At 36.8% G+C, this 22456-nt stretch overlaps 1 protein-coding gene across 1 annotated transcript in view; it reads left to right on the top strand.

The window, feature by feature from the left end:
* Positions 1-22456, top strand: part of ME1 (malic enzyme 1) — a 155735-nt gene that overhangs the window by 84809 nt on the left and 48470 nt on the right. Inside the window, exon 7 of the mRNA XM_031057147.1 lies at positions 740-843. Within this exon, the coding sequence (XP_030913007.1) occupies positions 740-843 (104 nt within the window). The remainder of the gene's footprint in view (positions 1-739; positions 844-22456) is intronic.

Raw genomic sequence — 22456 nt, 5'->3', positions numbered from 1 at the left:
GCTGTGGGAAAGTAAAAATTTAGTAATTAGTAAGGTATAATTTGTAAATCCATCAAACCTTCTAGTAGTGAAGACATGGAGTGATACAGGCTCAGTGTTTTTATGGGAAGTATGGATCATAAAGCTAAAGAAAGAAGAAGTACAAGATTTAAGCATAGACAAATTCAGAAATCATATCCAACTGACGGAACATGGATAGCTGAAATTAAGAATTCTAGAATATAAACTGATAATCTAATAAGCTTGGAAGGAAAAGGGAAAGGGTTGGTTATGTTTTGGCATATTAAATTTTAGAAAACTGCACATTTTCTGAATATCAGCTCATCAACACAGTTGAAATTATGCACTCTGGGAGAGATTTGTGAAACATTATGCTAAAATTAAGGAAAATGGCTTTTTTTAAATGTCAGAGCACTTTTAGGATATAAAAGAAAAATAGAAAATTATTAAAACTTTAAAAGATACTTTTGAAACCTGACATTTCAGAGTAAACTTTACTTTTTCACTTGGAAATGATACACTTCCTTTGAGACTAGGGTATCCCTTTTCCTTGATACAAAAGGGTGCTTCTTTAATCTCTTTGTGTTTCTTTGATCTTAATATAGGGGTGGATAAATTGATATGTTCTTCATATGCTTGGGTTAATCCTCAAACACTGTAATTTTGTCCCCTTCTTATTAACTAAGAGTGTAGTATTGTAACTTGCTTATGTAATATTTCAAACATTTTTTTTCAACAGGCATTGCTGAAAGATCCTTTGTATATTGGGCTGAGACACAAGAGAATTAGAGGTCAAGCCTACGATGATCTTCTTGATGAATTCATGGAAGCTGTGACTGAGAGGTAAGTGATATATCTGTGCTACTTATTGATAAATTCCACTGTGAACTTCATCTTGAGAGAAATAAAGGTCAGTAGCTTATGAAAAGACAAAAGAGTTGTTAGGTTCCAGATAATTTTTATTTTGAGCATAGTATTTTATGGGTTTATAACTGCCTTAGGTATTTACCTTCTATATTGCAGTTTCTTGACTTGTATGAACAGCAAAATTCATCTGGATATAACAAGTTTTTCAAACTTCTTTTTCAAGACTGAGATTGTTAAATATTTGCCTAATAATTTTCTGTGCCTAGTGCTGTGCCTACATGATGTCTGTGATTTTAGAGAGATGTGCTCACATGAGATGTGAGCAGCCTTAAAGAAGCTATCATACTTGGAAATCCCTGCCTCTACCCCCACCAAACCCATGACAGGACTAACTTTTCAGTGTTTTAATTTTAAATGTCATGGTATTGGTACCAAGTCAGGTTTTTCACTGCTTCTCTTTTCATATACAGAAAGTAGTAAAATTTATTATTAGACTGTGATGCATAAAATAGTTCTCCTTCCATGTCAAATAACACATTTGCTCGTAGTTTCCTTGTTTGTTAAAGTATTTTGAGTTCTAGCTCTGCATTCAATGTGTATATCTGAAATAGCTCAGGATCCTTAGAGGAATGTGTTTTCTCCATCTGCCTCCCAAAGATGAGGCTGAGCTGTGGAACCTGGAAATACTTTCCAGCTCCTCAGCCTTGCCTTGTGCTTCATCTGCATTTGAGACCTTACCTAGGTATATGTAACTTCTGTTCTTTCTGCCTTGGTTGCTGTGCAAAAGAAACTTGGCCAAGAAGTGGTATTAATTTCTGTGCCTGAAACCCATATTCTTTCATGTACTACTTATACTCTTCCCCATTATCCCCACTGCCACTCCCTTGTTCATAATCTTCCTATGCAAGTTGCTGGTGTGACTCTGTCCTGTTGTATGTTTGCTACTCTGCTGCATAACGCTGATAACATTGATGAACCTTTCTAATAGAGTAACCTCCATAAAAAATGTTCAGAGCATTAGAAATTGCTCTATGGTCTGTGTTTTGAGAATCTCTAACATAATGCATTCTCGAACTTGCCCTTTCTTTAAAATGAACCACTATTCTTGATGCTAAAGGAAATAATCAGAATCAAGCAGAAGATTATCTCAGTAATGTTTGAAGGTCTGGTTGACATGTGCTTCTTACTTAAACATCTTTAAAGCTCTGTAATTTTGAGCAATTTGTGTTTGCTTGACCTTCTGAAAGATCACTTTGTTCTCAGCTAAATCTGTCATGGTCAGCAGTGGTTGAAGTTCATATTTGAAGTGGAGCACTTAAAAATTGTGATTCCAACTTTGCGTGGTTTACTTGAGAATTGTTTTGCCTGTAGCGTACACCTACGTTCATTATGATACCCATTTACTAAGGTGAAGGGAAAAGTGATGTAGTTAAATAAAAATTGAGTCCAATTGCTCAATAATTTTACATTTCCTTAAATCTAGATTTGTGTTTAAAGGGCCACTGGCAGACTCAGCACTCTACAGGTGATTCTGGCATATCAGGTCTGACTGTTAAACATGCGGGTCATGATTCCCTTTATAAACATTGTGGTGATCTAGGTAATTGTATGCTTTGGTTACATGATAGTTATTTTTTCCTTATGAAAGTTTCTATTATGTTTTTCCTCTTTTCACTTTTCTTGGCCTTCTGCTGTCTGTTTCACTGAGCGAGTATTTGCTTTGCTAATCTTAGATACATGTTTGGTCTGTTAAATTTTATGTTAGTCATATTTATTGTTAGTTATTGCCATGGTGCTCCAAAAGAAGCTTTCTTATTTAGCACTGCCTAATCAGTTCTGGGAATGGGATAAATTCTGGTGAAATCTGCTGTCATGGTGTTTTCAGTACGTCTCCAAGACATACATAATCATGAATGTTGTAAAGCACAAGGCTGTCATGTATTTTTAATAAGTCTAAATTAAAAACAGGGTGATGACAGATATTTTCAAGTTGGAAAGCTATGTGAAATACCTATTTTAGATCTTTTTCACCTTATAATTCTCCAGAGAGGCCAAATGCTAAGAGAAGTGAGAGCCAGGTTTTAACAGCATTGCCTGGGAGCAAGAAGGAGTGGGCAGCAGTACAGGGCGGTGCACTCTGTACAGGCTTTTTATTGGCTTCCAGGGAATTTTCCTAGATGTCATCTTGAATGATTGTTAAATTTTGAAAATCTAAATTTTTATAAATTTATAAATTTTTATGCAGCATAATTTATAGTGTTTCATGTTGAAATGTCACCTTTACACAATTAATGGCATGATAATAAAGAAAGTGCTTCATATAAAGTTATAGTTTCATCAGCTGCAATACTTTCTTCCTTCTCAGCCTCTGCTTATATTCACTTTAAAAAAAGTTCCACTTATGAAACAAAATTATTTAGGAAAGAGTCAGGATTAAAAGAAAAGAAAACCCCAAACCAAACCAACGAACCCTGAACTTAAACTAATCATTACTTAAAGATTTTGGTACAGTATGCAGTGTGCTATCATGGCAGAATGGAACTAGTACATTATGATTTTTCCCACTTGAGGGAAGGCAGAAACATATGGAAAGGATCTGGATTTCTGGTGACAAAAATCCAGTGAACAGCTTTTATTTATTTACATATGTATACATTTATCTGTTTATTTATTTATTACCAGTGCCAGCAGCTGCCCTCTCTGAGGGCAGGTACTATAATTTCTCTGGGCATTACCAGGTGGTTCTTGCTTTTGTGTCAGTGCAGTAATTTAGAGGAACAAGAATATTCTAAATGGAAGGAATATTTTATGACAGGAGAAAAAGACGGACAGTTGTCTTCATCACTGAAGAACATAATACGAACTGGAATTCAGACACATTTGTTAAGTTTCTGCCCTGTGCAGAAATGGGTCATAAAACGTTTTATACAGACAAATAAACTTTTCCAAATGACAAGTTGTTCTTAAATATCTATGTTTACAGAGGAAACTTTGAGAGGATGGTTTGCTAAACAACACTTTGGTAGCTGGGATCAATCCACCAAACTTTCATGTGTAACCAGAGAAAATAACTCTCTTTTTATTCCTGTTCCTGTTTCTTTTCTGCTCAACTGTGATGATGCAAAGAGAAATATATCAGTGGCCAAGAGGTATTCATGTACAGCAGTGAAAGGATTATGGAAATGCTTGAGGGGAAAATATGTAGAATGGAGATGGAACAAGAAATGAAAGGAGAGGAAAAAAACATATTTTCAATAACAGGGACTTGAATTTCCTTGTCTAATGCAAGGAGAAGATTTAAAGAGTATGGAAATTTTTTCCCCATCTCAAAGAATATTTAATTTTCACAAATCTGGTAAAGGTAACTCCACCCTGAACCCCTCAACAGAATGTCAGAGTAGGGAAGAACAGCATCCTACCAGCTTGCTTTCTGCTTCAGATCATCCCCAATAGAAGTCATTATAGTAGGCAGGGAAAATACTGACTTGCGCCTCTGGCCTATGAACAGATAGGAAACTTAGAAAATGGAAAGAATCTGGGGGATTTTCCATAGATTATTTCCTTGACTACCTACCGCAACCCCAAAGAGTTGGATGGAATTATTCCACTGTTATGAGCTAAACCTTGTGGATTTGTGATGTGTATGAGCAGCCCTGTATCACTGAAGTTATCTTTCTGTGTGTGTGATGGTAAGTTTTCAGTTACACGTCAAGATACAAATAATGGTGGTGGACCCTTAAAAAGTAATGCCATGTGTTGTTTACGTTCTCTTCTGTAATGATATTTTGATTAAATCCTTCCCCACTCTTTTATATGCTGTGCTTTTCTCAAGTTTGTGAGCTATAAACCAAACTGCTGACAATTGTAATTCACTGTGCTCCATCCTAAATTACCACGATGTAGTCATTATTCCTTATTTGCCTGATTACATTATTCACAGATGGTAGCAGTATTTCATTTCACTTCATGTACTACTTTAAAGCAGTGTTTTATGGTAAATATGGTTTAGCTAACTTTGAGAACAACTGTAAAAACAATATATCCACAAAATCAAAATAGAAAAATATTTTAATAGCTGTTTTCATTTAGTAGCTTACATTAGAATATAGTTCAATTTGTGACTAAATTAATTAATTCATACAGCCCTTACTTTTGGCAAGAGAATGTACTGGCAAGAAGTCAACTTAAAAGGTGCATATAGCTGTGCATCATGAGGGGAGTGGTTGGACCACACAGTCATTCTGACCTGTCCAAGCACAGGCTGTGGGAGCATTGGTGCCTCTGTCCTCTTTTGCACTGTAATGGTGCAAGACCAAGACTTACATTGTGCCTCTATGTTCCCATATTGATCAAGCTAAAGAGGCTGTCAGAAAGCGTGCAGAAGAAATGCTGCAGCAACAACTCCCTCCTATGGCAGACTTAGTGAAGATCCTTCTGTATAGAGATTTTTCCCTCATTGGGAATTAGGCCCTTTGAAGCAATTTTTCAAGTCTATGACTACCTGCTCCTTCCACCACGCAGTGAATATTAACTTCCTAATGAAGGACACTGTGGACAGCAGGAGATGAGAAAGGTGGGTCCTTTGGCAGTAGCCTGTAGGCTGCCTTGACTACAGCTATAGTTGTTCTCTCAACCCACCCTCAGTTCCTCCCTCTGCTTACATCTGAGATTCATTTCCAGTCATTGATGAGTTTGTGTTCTTCCTGAAACTACCTGGGTCCGGGCTTCCTTGCCCACCCAGACTCCCAGCTGGAGTTTTTTATACTCATGAGATAAGACCTTTCAGAAGGCTCCTTAGCTTGTTTGACTATTAAAAAAGGCTCTTGGACTAAAAAAAAAAACACATTGTGTTTTTACATTGTGGTTTTAAATGAGTATCTGTTTCTTTGGATAATGGACAGTGGAAGAGGAAAACTCAAACAGTTTCATAATCAGGGTTTATATTTTATTATAATAGTTCAAGCAACTGTAATGGTTTGCCTGAGGAGAATCTTCAAATCTTGTGATTAACCATGATGACTTGTAACTGATTCTAATTGCAGCATATAAATTGTCAACAGATGGTGCCATCTTTAGGAAGCTTGTTAAGGAACCCTGAATCCTTCCCCAGGCTGCAGTGCTTAGTGGGTACTGTGCTTGGAATTGTCCTCACCTGCCTGTGTAGGGGAAAAAGAGAAGTAAACTAACTGTACTGTGTTTCTTGAGATGGGATGCCTGTGTGCACATTTGGCACTCCTTCAGTTGCCAGATCCAGGGAGCTCTGACATGGAGGAAAGAAGACTTGGTAGAAGACATCTGTTTTTGTGTGTTCTGTTGTGTAAAGGGGAGTAGGTTAATTAATTCACTCCTAGTATGAATATCTTTGTAAATGCATCACAAAAAGAAGAATGTAGGCAAGCAGTTTTTTGGTTGGTTGATTGGTTGGTTTGGTTTTGTTATTTAGTGCCTTGTATCCTTCTTCCCTTTCCTGTTGGTTCATTTGGTGGTTAAATCATATATGGTTGCTGGAAATGTTACAAATATATGCTCTGCAGACTTTTTGGATGCAGTAAGTAGTATAAGGAAAAGTGAGTGAAGCACTTCTGTCAGTGAAGCAAAATATAGCAGGATAGACAGACCCTAATCACATCAAGTTTATTTGCATAGAGAAGCCTATTATTGTTTGTGATGCAAGACCTTAAGAGAAATTCTTAGCAAAGATCAGCAGAGGAGCCTTGAAGAAATAAAACCTCATTCATCCTTTAAAGAAAACAAAAAGTACCAAAATCCTCAAACATGGTACTGAGAGGGAAGGCTGTTGTTTTGGGTTTTGAGATAAGATAGAGAAAGTGGGGGAATATTTTAGTATTTTTAATATGCCTCTTGTACCAAAACTGCATCTGCAGCTCAAATTAGATGTATTCATGTATTCTAATAATGCTTAATTATGTCCCAGACTTGCTTCAGCCATTCAAAACTCAAGTGTAGAACATGCTGTTCCTAGTCCTTTCTTCTCCAAACTATTTTAGAAAGGGATTTTTCAAATGGAAAAGGCCTGGATAATCTCAGTTACTTTCCTTCATCTTTTATAGCTCCAGCAAATGGTGGGCAGCATTCCCAACAGAAGTTAGCTGGTGCACTGTATTGTAAATGGAGTGAATGTTGATTTATTTGAATAATTTGTGTGAGTGTAATATTTTAACAAGGTTTATATTGTTGTTACGGAAGTACAGTAGTTTTCCAGGCTGTCAGAAGCAGCAGTTTCTTTTTTTTTTCTTTTTCTTTTATTTTTTCCCCTTTTGGAAACTCTAGTAAAGTTAAATATCAAAAGTTTGGCTGCAGTTCACATCAGGATGCAGTAAATTATCTGTTCCTTTTATCCCAGCTCTGTCTTTTTCCCACTAGAAGTCAAGAAGTATTTCTACCTATATTTCAGCTCTCAGGAAAGCTTTCAGTCACTGATGGTCTGGCTAATTGGATTTGAGTACCTCAGTGCTTCATCTCTCTTTGGTCCTTTACCTCTAGCAGAGAACAGCACTGCTGTGCTTTATTCAGAGTATACCACCCAAACTGCTGCTGCTGAGATTCCTGATCCATGGCAGTGGATCAGCCCATGCCCATGCGTGCCTCTGCTGCCTGGTTGCCTACAAATAGTAAGCCATTAATAAATGTCACTGACATAACCTATTCATCATTTGGTTGTTACTGACTTGTTTTGTCACTGGCTGATTTAGCAACAAACCACCGTGGCTCACTGTTCTATGTGTCAGGCACTTGCAAATTGCTGTATAGCTGCATTTTTATATTATTTTGCATTGTAGTTGTATCCTTTTTAAATAAAATATACCATGAGAGAATAGATATATTGCCATGGATCTTCATGGACCTATCTTAGAACTGAAGTTAAGATATTTTCATACTCAAGTATTATTTTAAGTGTTGTCATCACTGTATTAAAAATTGACAGTGACATTAGCCAAAGAGCTATAGGCCCAGATTAGGCAAATGAGTGTTTTCCCAGAATTTAATTATCTATGCTCCTTGAGATTGTTGCAAGACGGGGCCCTTGCTAGACTCAACCACTTTTTTTTAGTCTTCCTAGGAAAATTGCAGTAGCAACTTTAGTGACTTCCCTGGCCGTCCTACAATTCTAGCAGTAATCCATATGTCCTTGCCTAGCTGTGTAGTGTACTCAAGTGTGGAGAAACAGCGCTTCTGAAAATCAGGATATTTCTCTTTTGGTGCTTAAATATGGATTTAAATGCTGACTTGTAAAATGCAAGTATTTAACTGTATACTGAGGTTATGGCTGTGTTAGTGTTTCAGCTGTGCAAGCCTTGTCATATGAACTCTTTGCCAGGATTTTGGGACTGGGATTCAAAAGCATTCCAGAGCTGAATTCTGGAGTTGTGTACATTATCAGTTGAATGCTGGGAACTGCCTCTCTCCTCCTGTCCCTGCAATCTCTTTATACCAATTTCATGCCAATAAAGCAAACTGAGAGCTTGCTTAATTGAAGGGAGCTAAAGACTGATGCTCTTAATTGAAACATCATACAATTGATTATTTCACTGATTCATTGTTGTTTTTTTAATTTAGAGGTAAGGAGACAGTATTTGGTATCTGCAGAATTTTTTACCCTTTTTGGAAATTCCAGATTCACATCTTATTTTTGCATTAGCAATCACTGATGTTTATAAACCACTGTAAAAAATATTACCCATGGCTGAAAAATGCAATATGACACTTCAAGCCCACTACCATATGTAAGTGCAGTCAACTGACACTATACAGACACTCAACAGTGCTGCCAGTGCTAACAACTTCTGAATAAATCATGTTATCTGTTAAGCTAATGTGTTTGTTTAATTGCAAAATCATAAAAGTTCTTCGCAGTTGTGGAAGGGAATTTATTTTAATAACTAGATTTTGGAGTTCCAAAGGAACTGATTATATCCCCAGAAACAGATAATAGTCATCTGGTAGGTCATCTTTATAGAACTGGAGGCGTATATGAGAGAAAAAAGGAACACATTTTGAAAACTAGACTGGGGTATGAGTGATTTGAAGATGCTTTTTTCTTAATCCCTTATTTTTTATATCTTCCTCATAATGTGGTGGAAGGAATTTCTGCTGCTCTCCCTGCATTGGCTCCTGCAGAAGAAAAGTCTTTACCGTTTTATCTCTGGCACCATGTCACTGATATTTCTCCTTTTAAAAATGGGATCTAACTTTGTAGAAAACCAGAAAGCTGTCAAACATTTTACTTTTGAAACACTGAGAGAATAATTAGTGAGCTACATTTCAGAATTTGGTGGATTTTATCATCAAAGTTAGTTGTTCATGTACTTGTTGATCTGTAGTAAGCCTAAAGGGCTACTGGAAAGAGATTGCTGTGAACTATGCAGAATTTAATAAAAATGGAGTTAAGTACTGCTAGAAAAAGTAAAACCTCCTTTCTAGAATCACAGAACCATAGATTATACTATTTCTGAAATATTTAGTTAAAGGATTTATAAATTTAATTTTATTATAATTGCTTTATGATTAATATCTACTGCTATAAGTAAATTAATTTATTCTTTTTTTTTTCTCTCTCCCTATTTTAAAAGACCTTGGTGGAACAATTATTTGGGATCTTTGCTCTTTCTTGGGATAGAGCTCTGATCTAGAAACTATGTACAGGAGTTATTCTTCCTTCAACAGAACATATGAATAGGAGCAAGCTTATTTGTGTCTTTTAGATAAACTGAAATGTTGTGATAGTTACTAGTAATGGAAGTGTCTTCAACTCTGAAGAGAAAAAACCAGTGGAGGAGACCAGTGTTCTTTTACTAAGCTGTAAGCTTCCACAAAGAATTTATCTAGTCTTAATTTCAGGTAGTGTATATGCTTTGCAAATGTTTAATCAGCTTATTTTTTACCTAGATGTCATCTGTGTTTGTGGTCCCATATATAAGAACAGAAAACATTTATGCAAGTCTCTGAAATTCTACAATTCTCATAGTAATCTCATATCTCATGTGCTTTAACCAACTATGAGAATGTCCAAATTTAGCAATAATATTTAAGTCTGCTTTCTTACATATACTTTGGTTCTGCACCATTAAAATTAATGTATTTATTTATTTATTTAGCCTTTTTCAGTAGCTGCAGAATAGAAAGTCTGTTAGAGGTTTTGCATTTGGCAGCCCTGGAATCATCTGTAAACCTATGGAATCTGTTTCTCTGGCAGGATACGTGACAGGATATCATGATCCAGACATTAAGAGATATTTTTACACTATCAAGTTTTTATTAAAATCTTTAATTACAGTCTTGCCGTCTGAAAAATTAATATGAGCACGTTTGACTTCTGGAGTGCTATGTTTCTTCAGCTGTGGGACAACAGTGATTCTACTGAAGTTATACTGGGAAAACAGTTAAATAATTCATCCTTCACATTTATACCAGCTGATTTAAGAATACCATAACAGATATAAAGAAATGCTTTTTAAAATTTGTTAATTATTCTAAATTTGTATAAAAGAAGTAATTTTTCAGTTTAAGCAAGACTACACAGTCTAAGGACTTGTCTTCTTTTCTTTGCCAGAAAAGTATAGAAGCTGTAAATTATATATGGAAAATATTTTTAAAGAACGATATATTCAGGATAAGAGAACTGAGTGCAGCTGGTTTTGTATATTTTCCAAATCAGATTTCAAAATGGGAACCAGCTGCTCATCTGTAGCTGTTAACTAAAAGGCATGGTGGCCATTTTTGAAATAATATATGTGAGGAGTACTGGGTATGATCCTGATGTCAAATTCAGCTGCACATCCTCACTTAATCGCAGCACCACCTTCAAATGCTGCAGGCCCATAGCCTAAAGACACTTAAGTGACTTGTTGGCAAAAAATCCAGAATCAAGGAGGAGATCATGGTGTATAGAAACCACTGTGCATTTTTAACCAGCATTCTACCTGAATTACTCAGCCTCTTGCAGCTGTGCTGCCTATTGCATTAACAGACACCTCCAGCTGGGCAGGCGACTCCTAAAGTTTGGTCTCTGGACATAAGAGCTGGCACTGCTGTGCCTTTGTCCCAGATGCCTTTCTCCTTTGAGCTCTATTGGCAGAGCTACTTTGATGAAGTCTGGTAGCCATCATTCTGCTTCTCTGGGTTTAGGTTGTATTAAAAACTCCATAATTATTATCGTTTGTAAGTGCACCTATTGGTATAAAACCATGTTACGGAGAAAACTTTTGAGCAGAATACAAGGAAGTGGCTGTTTCATACAACTCAAGGTATGCAGGACAGAATGAGGTGCTAAACCAAATTTTTTTGCTCTGTGTTTGGGAGCAGGAGGTCAGATGGTCAAGAACAAGGAGCTAATACGAATATAAACAGTTGATGGGGTCAACAGAGCTATAGTGTTTTCTCAGTTGAGGCTTGTTGGCAGCAGTTTTGGCTCAGAGAGCAGAGGTGATGTCAAAGAACCACTTGATAGAACGTGGGACAAAGCAGATTTTTGACAAAGAACATAGTCTGTGCTCCAAAGAAAACCACTAAACCACAAGTTTTAGCTTGAATAAATACTGCCACGGTTTTCAAATTTCATCTCATTTTTGTTGTCTTGCCTTCTTTCTGTGTTAGAAATCCTGCTGTGATTGGAAAATTGGGAAAATTCACCTAAGTAACTTTTTTTGGCTGATAACACATCAATGTTGCTGATGGAGGTTTAAGTAATGTTCTGTGCCCAAGTATTTGAAATTATTGTTTTGCATGTAGGTGTTTTAGCGGGGTTTCAGGTCTGTAATTGAACTGCACTGACATAAACCAAGCAAGGTGATAAGTATGAAATCACAGTTTGAAGAGACTTTTAAACAAATGGTCAGTTCTGTAAGGTAAAACCTACAAGTGAAAAATGAATATTAACTAAACTGCCCAGGATGTTGAAGTTTTTTTCGTTGCATTTCTTCTCCTGGGTTACAGAAGTGACTTTGAAGCAGTTGAATCATTCTAAGAGAAATGGCCAAGGCTAACTTCTGCTTCTTCACATAGAAAAGTGTTTTTTTAAAAAACACTTCTTTAAAAAAACTCCACTCCTGTGTTCAGTTTTAGAAGTCAAATATGGATGTATAGTACAAACAGTAGTAAGTATCTCAGATAAGAATGGCTAGAATGGAAAGCAGTTCCATTTTGATTGTAATTATTTTAATTGGAAAAGAAAATGTTTTAATTTTGCTCATTTTTGGTAGTATAATGCTTTTAAAATAGAAGGGCCAAACTGTTGGCAGAAGTAGGGTGCAGGAAAACAATTGCTAGCATGCTACTCACCTGTCAGTCATAAAGCAAGAGGGTGCTATGAACGAATTCTGAGCAGCAAAGATGGCACCATAATAGACCTGGCTTAGATTGCTTTTGTCATTGTGAAATGCTATGTGCTTCATAGTAACTATAGACTTAACTACCATCTGTGCTAGGGGCACTCTTCACTTTCAGCACCTGACGCTGGGAATTCAGACTGTGCCTGTGGTTGAAGACTGCTTAAATGTCACATTTACAGGAAACTGAGTTCCTTCATTTTTAATAAGGTTAAGGTTTGATTTTTCTTACGTAGTTATTAGTCAATAAAGTCCAGTGTTCTGCTGCTCAGAGGTGTCAGCTTGAAACTCCTAATGCAGGCATGACTGCTGTAACCTCAGAAAGAGGATGTAGTAAGAGATGGTCCTCTGCTGGGAAAAATCTGGTATCTTCTTTTTGTATGCTTTCCTCTCGCGTGTGCTATGTGAGACCACCAATGGGCTGTATCTTTTCTGCTCTAAATTGAGGTTCCTGGCTGCCAGGACCATAATGAGTGAGGGAACTAACCACCACTAAAGTACTGCAACTTCTATCTCAGTGATGCTCTGGATTAAGATTAGTGAAGGCATGTGAAAAATCTCTCCAAAACCAAAACCAGAGTAAAAAAGTAATTTGCCAGATTTTGTGGATTCAAGCAGCTCTGATCGACCAGCTGATGTCAGAATGACTTTTTCCCCCTAATATGGTATAGACCTTAGTTAGATTTTGAATGTCATGACACAATTATTTGTGGTCTGTTTGAATTTTTTTCCTTCCTTGGTGGGGCAGGAGTAGAAGCTTTTAAAGACAATAACCTTGTCTGGTATGATGTGTCTTGGATGTTTTTTGCTTAACATTGCAGCACCCTACCTCACTGGTAAATGAGAAAATGAACACCACTTCCCTCTGGATAGGTTGGTTCAATCCTAATCCTACATGTGTTCTTAGCCAATTTTGTTCTTGCCTATAATTATCTCTAATCCTTCTATGTCACAGCTGTTCTCTCTTTTATATCCCTTTGGGTTGCTGATTTGCAGTTCTAAGTCAGGTTTTCTAAACACATTGTCTTGGTTATTTAATGATCTCCTAACTTCTACCGTCCCTGTCATGCTCTGGCTGGCTGCTGTATGTCCCACATCCTTGGTTCCTCCTTGGTTCTGCCATAGCACACCACAGTGCCCACCCTTCCCTTATTAAGGGATAAACAGATGATAAGCAACAACTGCTGCTTTTCAGCTTCATTAATACTTCCTTGCTATCACTGTCCCCACTCAAAATGAGAAATACTTAAATAGTTTTTATAGCTGTTTTTGTAGATCACTGAAGCATTTCAAATTTTGCTTCTAAAGCTTTGTCCCAAATGGGATGTAAATTAAGTATTTAGTAACATTGCTAAGTACAAAGGACTCAGCAAGGATACTATCTTTATAGTCTTATTTTAGAGTGATTAATACATTGTATGTAAGAAAGAGGAGACAGTTTCTTTCCACAAACATCTGTTTATGATTTAAATTCTGCAAAATATCCATAAAAAATCTGTGTGGTGAATACAGGCTTAGAACTTTCGCCACGTATCCTACTGTCCCAAGGACTGCTCCTATACTACTATTCATTTTGTTAGTATAATTCCAAATCTGTTATATATCACTAAACAAAAATAAAAAGTGAAAACTTGGGGACTATTTTTATAGATGATATGTATTATTTGATTAATCCTGCAACATTACAGTCAAAAGTGTATTGTCATTATGAGTGAGTTTTACTGTAAATAAATGGGAATGTATTTGAGAAAGGTTTGCTCCACATGCCTTTTTTCTCTTTTTTGCACGTGGGTCTGTTCCTTTCCAATGACAGATCACACCTGTTTTCCATGTAAGAGCCATCTGGTCTTAGTGCTGGGGATGCAGCCCCCTTTTTCACAGCTTGCTCAGTCTCTTCCAGTTAGATCTGCTTGGTCAAGTAGGGGCATGAAGAGCTAATCTGTTTAGAGGGGTCCAGATAAACATTAAATTTTGCAAAGCCTTACTTCTGCACCAACAAGCTTTTTTGTATTTCTCTAGCTATCTCTTGGAGGAAAGAGAAGAACATTATGTCAATGTTTTCGGGCAATGGCCTTAATAATATGCCTTGACTTATGGTCAGCCCTGAGGTAATCATAGAATAGGTGATTACTTAGAATAGATGATTTCTATAGGTCTCTTTCAACTGGAACTATTCTGTTTACTGTGAGCTTTGACTCTGTTGAAAAAGTACATATTTTTCATTTTAGATTGTACAATTTGCTGAGGAGACCTCAATGGTGGAATAAATATGGATTCTGTGATTTGTTTGTGGTTCTGCAGTTTGAAAACTTGGCTTTTTCAGAGATCTGGTATGTTCCAGATAGTCCTGCTTAGGGCATACCCTGTACTTCTAGGAGAGCAATTTGTTTGTCTCTGGCATAAAGATAAGGCTGTCCTGTACAACAAAATGTACTAGATCTGTGTTCAAATTCTATCAAGCAAACACTGCAAGATCAGGAAAAATGTGAGATTCCAGCATCTAAAACCACTTTGGTATATTAAGAAAGTCTTTCTTTAAAGTACTTTGAAGCTACAAAAAAGGGCAATAGAGGTGTTTTTGGACTAGATATGAAAGTTGAGAGCTTACAAGGAGATTTTTGTGGGAGAGAGCAAAAGCCACAGTGTCACTCATCCTCACAGGGAAGGGATTCCTTTGGAGCTCAGGTCATTGCATTTATTGCTCATGACTTCAGAAGAGTTTGAGAATTATTGCTGGAGACTCAAGCCAAGCCTTGAAAAAGTTTAGCTGCTGAGTGCTACATCTAAGAGCCCAACTCTGGGCACGTGGCTAGTGCAAGATAGCTCTTGTGATGCTTCTAGCCTTCGTTGGTTGTTGAAGGGTGAGAAACAACATGTGGAAGTTGCCAAATGGACATCTCGGGCTGTCATTTGTAGTGTTTGTCTGTGGGGGATTATTATTATTGTTGTCTTTATGCTGTGCACTAACTCGTACGTCATAGCCATTGTGCAACAGCTCAGACTGCATAAGCTGAGTTTCCTTCACTGTATTTGTTTTAACTATTTTCACAGCACTATCCATGCCCCCAACCAGGAGGTTCATGAAGGAATCCCTAGAGACAGTCTCTTATCACTGCTCCAAGTCGTTATTCCAAAAATGATATAATATTTATGAATTTGCAAAATCTTAATATGCCTTTTTTTTTAGTGGCAAAGAGAAGAACTGAAAACATTTTGGACACATCTATACTTCAAATACTTAGAGATGGGTGGGGGCTTGATTATTTAGCTGAATTTTGTGAAGATTTAAAGCCCTAGTTGTCTACATGGAATGCTAGGAAATGTAGACATTTTAAAAGATGCATATGTGTGTAAATATGTATAAATTTCTGAAACAATAATAATTCCAGAAGTATAAAATTGGCTGTAGTCCTAGTTTTTTAGTTAAAAATAATAGTGCTGGAGATATTGAGTGGATTCTCATGGCTTTAAAACTGTTTTACCAGATCATTGCTAGATGCTTTTCTTATTTAGTAGACTTTAAACATTTCCAAGAGCTCATTATTCCCATCTCTAGGGAAGAGACTTTGCAGACAGCTACAGTTATTGTACATCTTTCCTGGCTTTTTTAAGGGAAGTGGGGGAGGGAAGCAGTGTAATGGACATGTGTTTCCTGACCAAAAATCCATCCATGTCAATGTCCTATGAGCATTTGAATGAGAAACTGAATAAATTCAACAACAACAAAAAAGTATCCCCTGACTACAGTAGCGAATGTCTTGGTCCAGATGATCTAGCTTCCTAAATCATATAGGGGAGAAATGTAGAATGAGGAGAGACCTTTTTCTGCTGTGTTTGTCAGACTGAGAGAAGTTTGCAGAACTAATCTCAGTTCACCATCTGATCCTAATTCTTGGCTGAATTTAGTTTATCGCTGCCTGTCAGAGCCCTGAGATAAATGAAAACAAAAAGAAATTGGCTGACTTTCTGTGTAAGAAAATATTTTCCTGAATCCTGGAGGAGTTTGTTCCAGAACCCTGAAGGAGAATGTTCAATAGTGGTGCAATACCCTACTGACAGCACTCTCCATGATCAGTTGGTTGTGCTTTCATTAAGTAATTGGGGTCAGATGGGAGCTCTCCTAAAGCTTGTGAAAAATACATTTTACAATTCATCGCTTTCATTCATATAAATAACATACATTTTAATTTTTGCTTATTATTGCAGCCCACAAAAATTAATTTTGAAAATACAAGATAATTGTAGGATAGGTGAGCATTCAGATATTTCCTGGTGTTTGCTACTATAGTAGTTATCCTTTTAATCTATTAATGGAGTGTTGCAGTGGAATGTACAATTAAGTAAATAAGCAGTTTTAAAGTGTAACACCTATTCTTCTTTGTGCAACTCTTACTTTTTGTCAGTCTGTCTTTCATAGCTTCTTGAAGTGTAAGCAATGTTTTTTTCATTACCTTTTGCATTGCTTGAGCACATGGTTCAATAGGATACAGGGTTAGGAAACAGTTTTGTTTTTTGTCTATTGGCAGTGAGTAGAGACATTTGCTATTTACTTTCTATTTTTTTTTTAAATTTTAATATACCAGTATATCCTGCCAGAATGACCAAATCTTATGATATAATCATTCTGACCTTATTTATATTTTTAGCTCCTAAAGCCTACCAGCAAATAAAAACATTATTCAAACCAAGATCTAAGTCTGTCTTTGTCCCACAAATGTGGAATCTGGAGACCAAGGGGAAATAGAGATGCCATCCTCTAAGCTATCTTGAGTAACAAGAAAAATTATCATCAAGAGCCTTTTCATTAAGGGGCCCAGATAAGATTCTTTGATAGTACATGACAGTTTACATTAGAGGAGCATAATTTGACAGCATAATTCTGATTATATTCAGTATGTTATGGATTGTTTGCATCCACTGAATTTCAACTAGCAAGTGAGGGATGGATTTTTAGAGCCACCTCAGATGCCACAGTGATTGTGGACACGCACATTTAGATATTCGTCAGATACTGTAGAAGTTGGAGGCATGCTTCAATTTATTCACTCACATTTCTTCATGAAACTTCTCCCCATGCAAGCATTTCTTCCCAGAGGGGTGATCATGCATATAGATGCTGGAATGACTGGAAGAAAAATGATTGTAATACCTTCCTTCTGCTTCCTCCCCACATTTCTGAAAAAAGAAGTATTTTGAGCGTGTTGGGTCACACAGGGCTTTTGTGGGTGTTTTGTGCTTGGCATCACATGAACTTAGCCTTTAAAAAGGTCATGTGTATTAGGTGACAGAGAGAAATACCTTTCAGAGAGGTGGTTGAAAGAAATAGTTAATATTATTAACAGAGAATAAGCATTAACCTTTTACACTTTTTAGACTATGTAGTCTATTACTATAAATACATTATCAGGCCTCTTTCAGAAAACTCACAGTCACAGGAAGTACACAGACAAATCAAAAGCTCTGCTTTATGATATGTAATAATTGCCATGCTAAGGAAGCTCAAGCTGAGATTGTTTATTCTCAAAAAAACATTACAGAAAGAAAAAAAACCCTGATTTTCTTTGTTATGCACTTCATTGCATAGTATAGATATTTCACAGGAGTAGAATACTTTGCCCTTTTTTTCCCACACGCACATATTTTTTTCTCCAAAACCTTTTAAATACCCTTTCCTTACTCAGAAGTTAAGTTTCTGGCTGACATTAAATGACAGGATGATTGATCTCTGCAAGCAAAGGTCTTTCATTTCTTCTGTGATTTAAGGTTTTGGGGTTTTGGGATGCAGGGTAGTCTTAGGAAGCTGGAGAATCCAACTATATAGTTTTGTGAATGAGTAACCCCAGAAAACAGTAAAGTTGCATTAACTGGCACTCTTAAACTCCTCTCAGTAGGTGCTACACTGTTGCCCGTATAATACACTCAAATAGTGAGTACTCAAGTAGACCAAATAATTCTAACTATGGATGTGAGCATATCAATATTCACTGGACAATAAAGACTGAAAGTCAGATTATTGGCTAATAAAAAGGAATATTAACTAATCTTAAAAGGCAGATGGATCTCTCATCAATACATCATGAGCAAGGGACTTACTGAAGTAACCAAGATATATTTTTTTGGGTATTTTTGGTATATTTTTCAAGCTAACTTGAACGTACCTATCCGTTGTCTGAAGTCATGGGAATACATATATGTATTAATGACTTTGGATCATAGAAGTCATAGAATTTACCAGTAATTACAATTAACAGAACGTTTTTGTGTCAAACACTAAAAAGAGAATCTGGAATGAGCATAAAGCTTCCCTTCCCTCCAATCCTTCTAAAAAGGTGTGACCTGGGTCTAGTTTTAGTGTATTTTCAATGGTGCTTGAATCCAATAAGAATTCCAACTGTTCATCTCCAAAAAAGCAGCTGAACAAGCCCACTAAAATATATACGATTTTTTGTTGAATTAATATTGAAAAATCGAAGGTGTGAGTTACATACAAAAAGCAAATAATATGGTTAGTAATAGAATTTAGAAAAAGCATAAAAATATTCTTTTGAACTATTTAATACATCCTACTTTTGCAGTCCACTGTAGGTGGTATCTGAGCCAGCTAATTTGAAATGCACATATATTCTGCAAAGTCAATATGCCATAGCCTTATCCAAGGACTCTGCTTTAGATGTAGTGTTATGTTCTAAACTTCCTGAAATAAAATCAGAGAAAAAGTGCATCTCAGTGTGCTGCCCCTATAGTGCAAAATAATATCTTAAACATGAATTTCTTCCTTCACTCTGTGACAGTCATAGGGAGACCATTTGGTACACATCTGATGTTCCCTGGGGAAAGTGTAAATAATAGTGTAAAAAGGATAGGTAGTATTTGGCTTAGCAGAGGATTATAAACAGTTCTGAGGAGCATGCAGCCGCTTCCTTTTCTTATTTAGTCCCTGATTATAAGAGCTATAATTTTATACAGTGCTCTTTTGAGATCACTGATATAATCCCCAGGATCTCGAATATTTGAGGAGATGATGAGGAGGAGCCATTTAGAACTTCTAACCACCTGTTTAAAATGTTAAAATAGAGTTAGAACACTTCTGGGACCTTAATTTAGTCTCCAATTAACCTTTTTTCCAGTCATTTTTAATAAATATTTGAATATAAATTTACCAATGAGATCGTTTGAACTGAAAAGTTTGAACTTACTTCAAAGGCAGTTTTTAAGAAAGCTAAATTCATAATGATAAAGAGTAACTGTAGCCACTAGCACAAGCAGTAATAATATGTCCAGTGTAGGTGAGCTGGAAGTGTTGCCAGTTTTTCAGTATAAAATACAATGTTCATACTTTCCCTTTCTCTCGGGATTCCAGAACGCTTCTGTTTTTCTGCTATGAAAGCAAGAGTGGCTGTTACTTCTTGATGATGACTTCTGGAAAAAACATTACCCTTATAAATATACCATTTTATTGAGCTTGAGTATTCCAGTTCTGTGGCAAAGTTCATAAACATTCCTCCAATTATTTCCCGGTAAAAATCTAATTAGGAGTGATTTTGAAGTTAATACATGAAGTCTTGACTTCATTTAAATATTAATAGTGCTGGCAACTTTTGGAGTGTTGAGGAGCCATTAAAAGAGTTTTGGTTAATCTTTGGAGCTTTACTCTTTGTGTGGAGCTTTGAACACTATGACTTAAGTAAACCATATCAGTAAAGTAGAAAAATGTGTTTAGCTTGTAGTAATAAAATGTGATTTTCCCTTAAATTCTGGTTAATATTTTCAAAACAGTAATTACTTGAGTATTTAAGAAAAGTGTTCTCTCAGTTTTGTTTTCTTTCTTACCTTTACATAATACCAAATTTCTTAAGGAAGAATTTTTGTTTAAAATTTTGTGATTAGTTCTGATTTTATGTGGTCATTGATCTAAAAAAGCTTTGGGGCTCTTTTAGTGTGTGAACCACTCCTTTCCTGGTCCAGAATAACTTAAATCAGTCATCACATGTGAAATCAGAGAGCAACCAAGCAGTCACAACTTGCTTTTGTAATACTGATGTGGCTGCTCAGGAAACCGTGTGTGCTAAGGGAGATGCAAAATGTGCCGTAACTGAGTGGGAGGAGCTCCAGTTTCAGGCCAACCATCATGAGTCTAGGAGAAGTGTGCTTAAAGGCAGCTATGTAAAGACTGTGAAGCCCTTCTGAACTTCTATAAATTTTGTTTTCTTCTGAAATAAAATGATTTCCTGTAGTTTGCTGATGCCAACTGCTGCAGATTAAATGTGTATTTATTAACTTGGGTTGCAGTTTCACTTGCAGAGCTGATTGGAAAAGCTTTTTAATACAGGATAGTAAACTTGTGGCCCAAAAGTTCCTGGTGCTTTTATCTTTAGAGAGTATCTGATACTCCTACAATCATGCAAGGTATGGAAGCTACAATCCATGTTTTCACTATTTTGTATCAAATCTGCTTAGGGAAGGGCAGAAAGAAGGAAGAATGCTGTCTGAGGAATGGCAGGTTACTATTCCCAGGACGTAAAGAGTTTGGTTGAACACATGCTTACATTGATTTTTATAATGTTATCTGGTTTGGGGTATCTTACATGTGATGTGCACTGGAAATGTTGCCTGTTTTTACTGATATTTAATTTCTGCTGAGTAGTACTGAGGTGGAAAATTAAATGGCACCAGAAATGTTACTCAAACAGAACCCACCCATCTGCTCCAAGGAAGTAACAGTGCTCTCCATCTTGCTAGGATGTGTAGGACCCTGGGCATAGTTCTTCTCCGTGTTTATGCTTTATTGGAATAGATTCCAAAACATTTATAGTCTTGGATACTCTCCCTTGTGGATTACAGTACTTTCTGGCCTTTGTGATACAAGCTGGGTTTCCTTCCAGGTGGTCCAAATGTTGCTGCCAAACTCTCCTTCCTCTGATGCACTGTGTTCACACTTCCTCTGGAGAAAATATCTTTATTGGCTTTCCTATACCAAAAATAGTTTTTGTTCTTCCGTGGTTCTACACAGCTTTATTGCTGCCTCTACTTCATCTGTGCTTTAGTTATGCAGCTCTGCTACCTTTTATTTTTTCATGTTTTGCTTAGGAAGATTTGGGGTTTTTTCTCCATTAATATGGAATACCTTCGCCTGCTGCATCTGCAATGCAACTTTTCTTTGTTTCTTTCAGATAGCCATTCAACACCTACCTTTTGTAAGCCCTTTCAGTCATCCCACAGAGTGCTAAGCATGTCAATTAAATGTTTGGAGCTCCATGTTATTTAAGCATTTTTTTAGTCATGGTCAGTGTATTGCAAGTTTATAAAGACAGAAAACATTTTTGTGAACGAGTTTGGCCTTCTACATAAAATGAGGCATTCAGTTAGAATCAGTTTGGTTTGATATTTAAATATATAACTACAGACATCAGAAATGGTCATTACAGTGCTATTTATACTGTAAAAAAATATAAAGGTGAGATTGCTCTATCCATACTTGATAATCCCTTATCTGTTCAGACTTTATTTATGTTAACCTTTTTGGCTATGATAGTTGTTCAGCAGTAGCATATGTCCATTAGCTATGGCTTTTTAATTTTTTTTTTTAATCCAGAGTAGCATCCTTCACTTTTGTCATGGTTTGACACTGGCACAATGCCAGTGCCCCATGAAAATATACTTCCCTGGTGTTCGCTGTGAGATGTGACCAGGAAATAAGCAAAGCAGGCCTCTACCTTAGGAAAAAGTTTATTAACTAAACTACAAAAGGAAAAAAAAACCACACACACACACGCACACACACACCTGGAAAATGAAAACTCCACGAAAAGCATTTCCTCTCCCCCCCCCCACATTTCCAATACATCTTCCAAATTTCAAATCTCCATCCATCACCCTGTAAATACTCAATTCCAGTCCATCAAGAGGAGAGGAGTCCTTCTTGGGGCCATGGTGACCTCTTCCTTGCATGCCCAGCGCTCCCACCACTGGACAAGGAACAGAGCTGCTTCAAGGGTTATCCTTTTAAGGGTGCTTTGACCAGTTCCGAAAAAAGCACAGTTTCCTCATCACTCTCGGGACCTCTTGTCCCCCCCATACTTGTCTACCCCCTGGGGCCGGGGGGTCTCCAAAACTGAACCCTCTCAGTTCTGAGCCATCGCCTCCCCCCTGCATGCAGCCTCTGTGTCGCGAGGAAGCATGGTTCTGTCCATGGCTGTACCAAAAAGAGTCCAGCAACCAGCTACTCCATCATCTCTTTCCGGCCT

Source organism: Geospiza fortis, unplaced genomic scaffold (assembly GCF_000277835.1).
Source record: "Geospiza fortis unplaced genomic scaffold, GeoFor_1.0 scaffold190, whole genome shotgun sequence".
In the NCBI taxonomy this organism is placed as follows: domain Eukaryota; kingdom Metazoa; phylum Chordata; class Aves; order Passeriformes; family Thraupidae; genus Geospiza; species Geospiza fortis.
The sequence above is the reverse complement of the archived record's forward strand: the minus strand, read 5'-3'. Positions and strand labels throughout refer to the sequence as shown.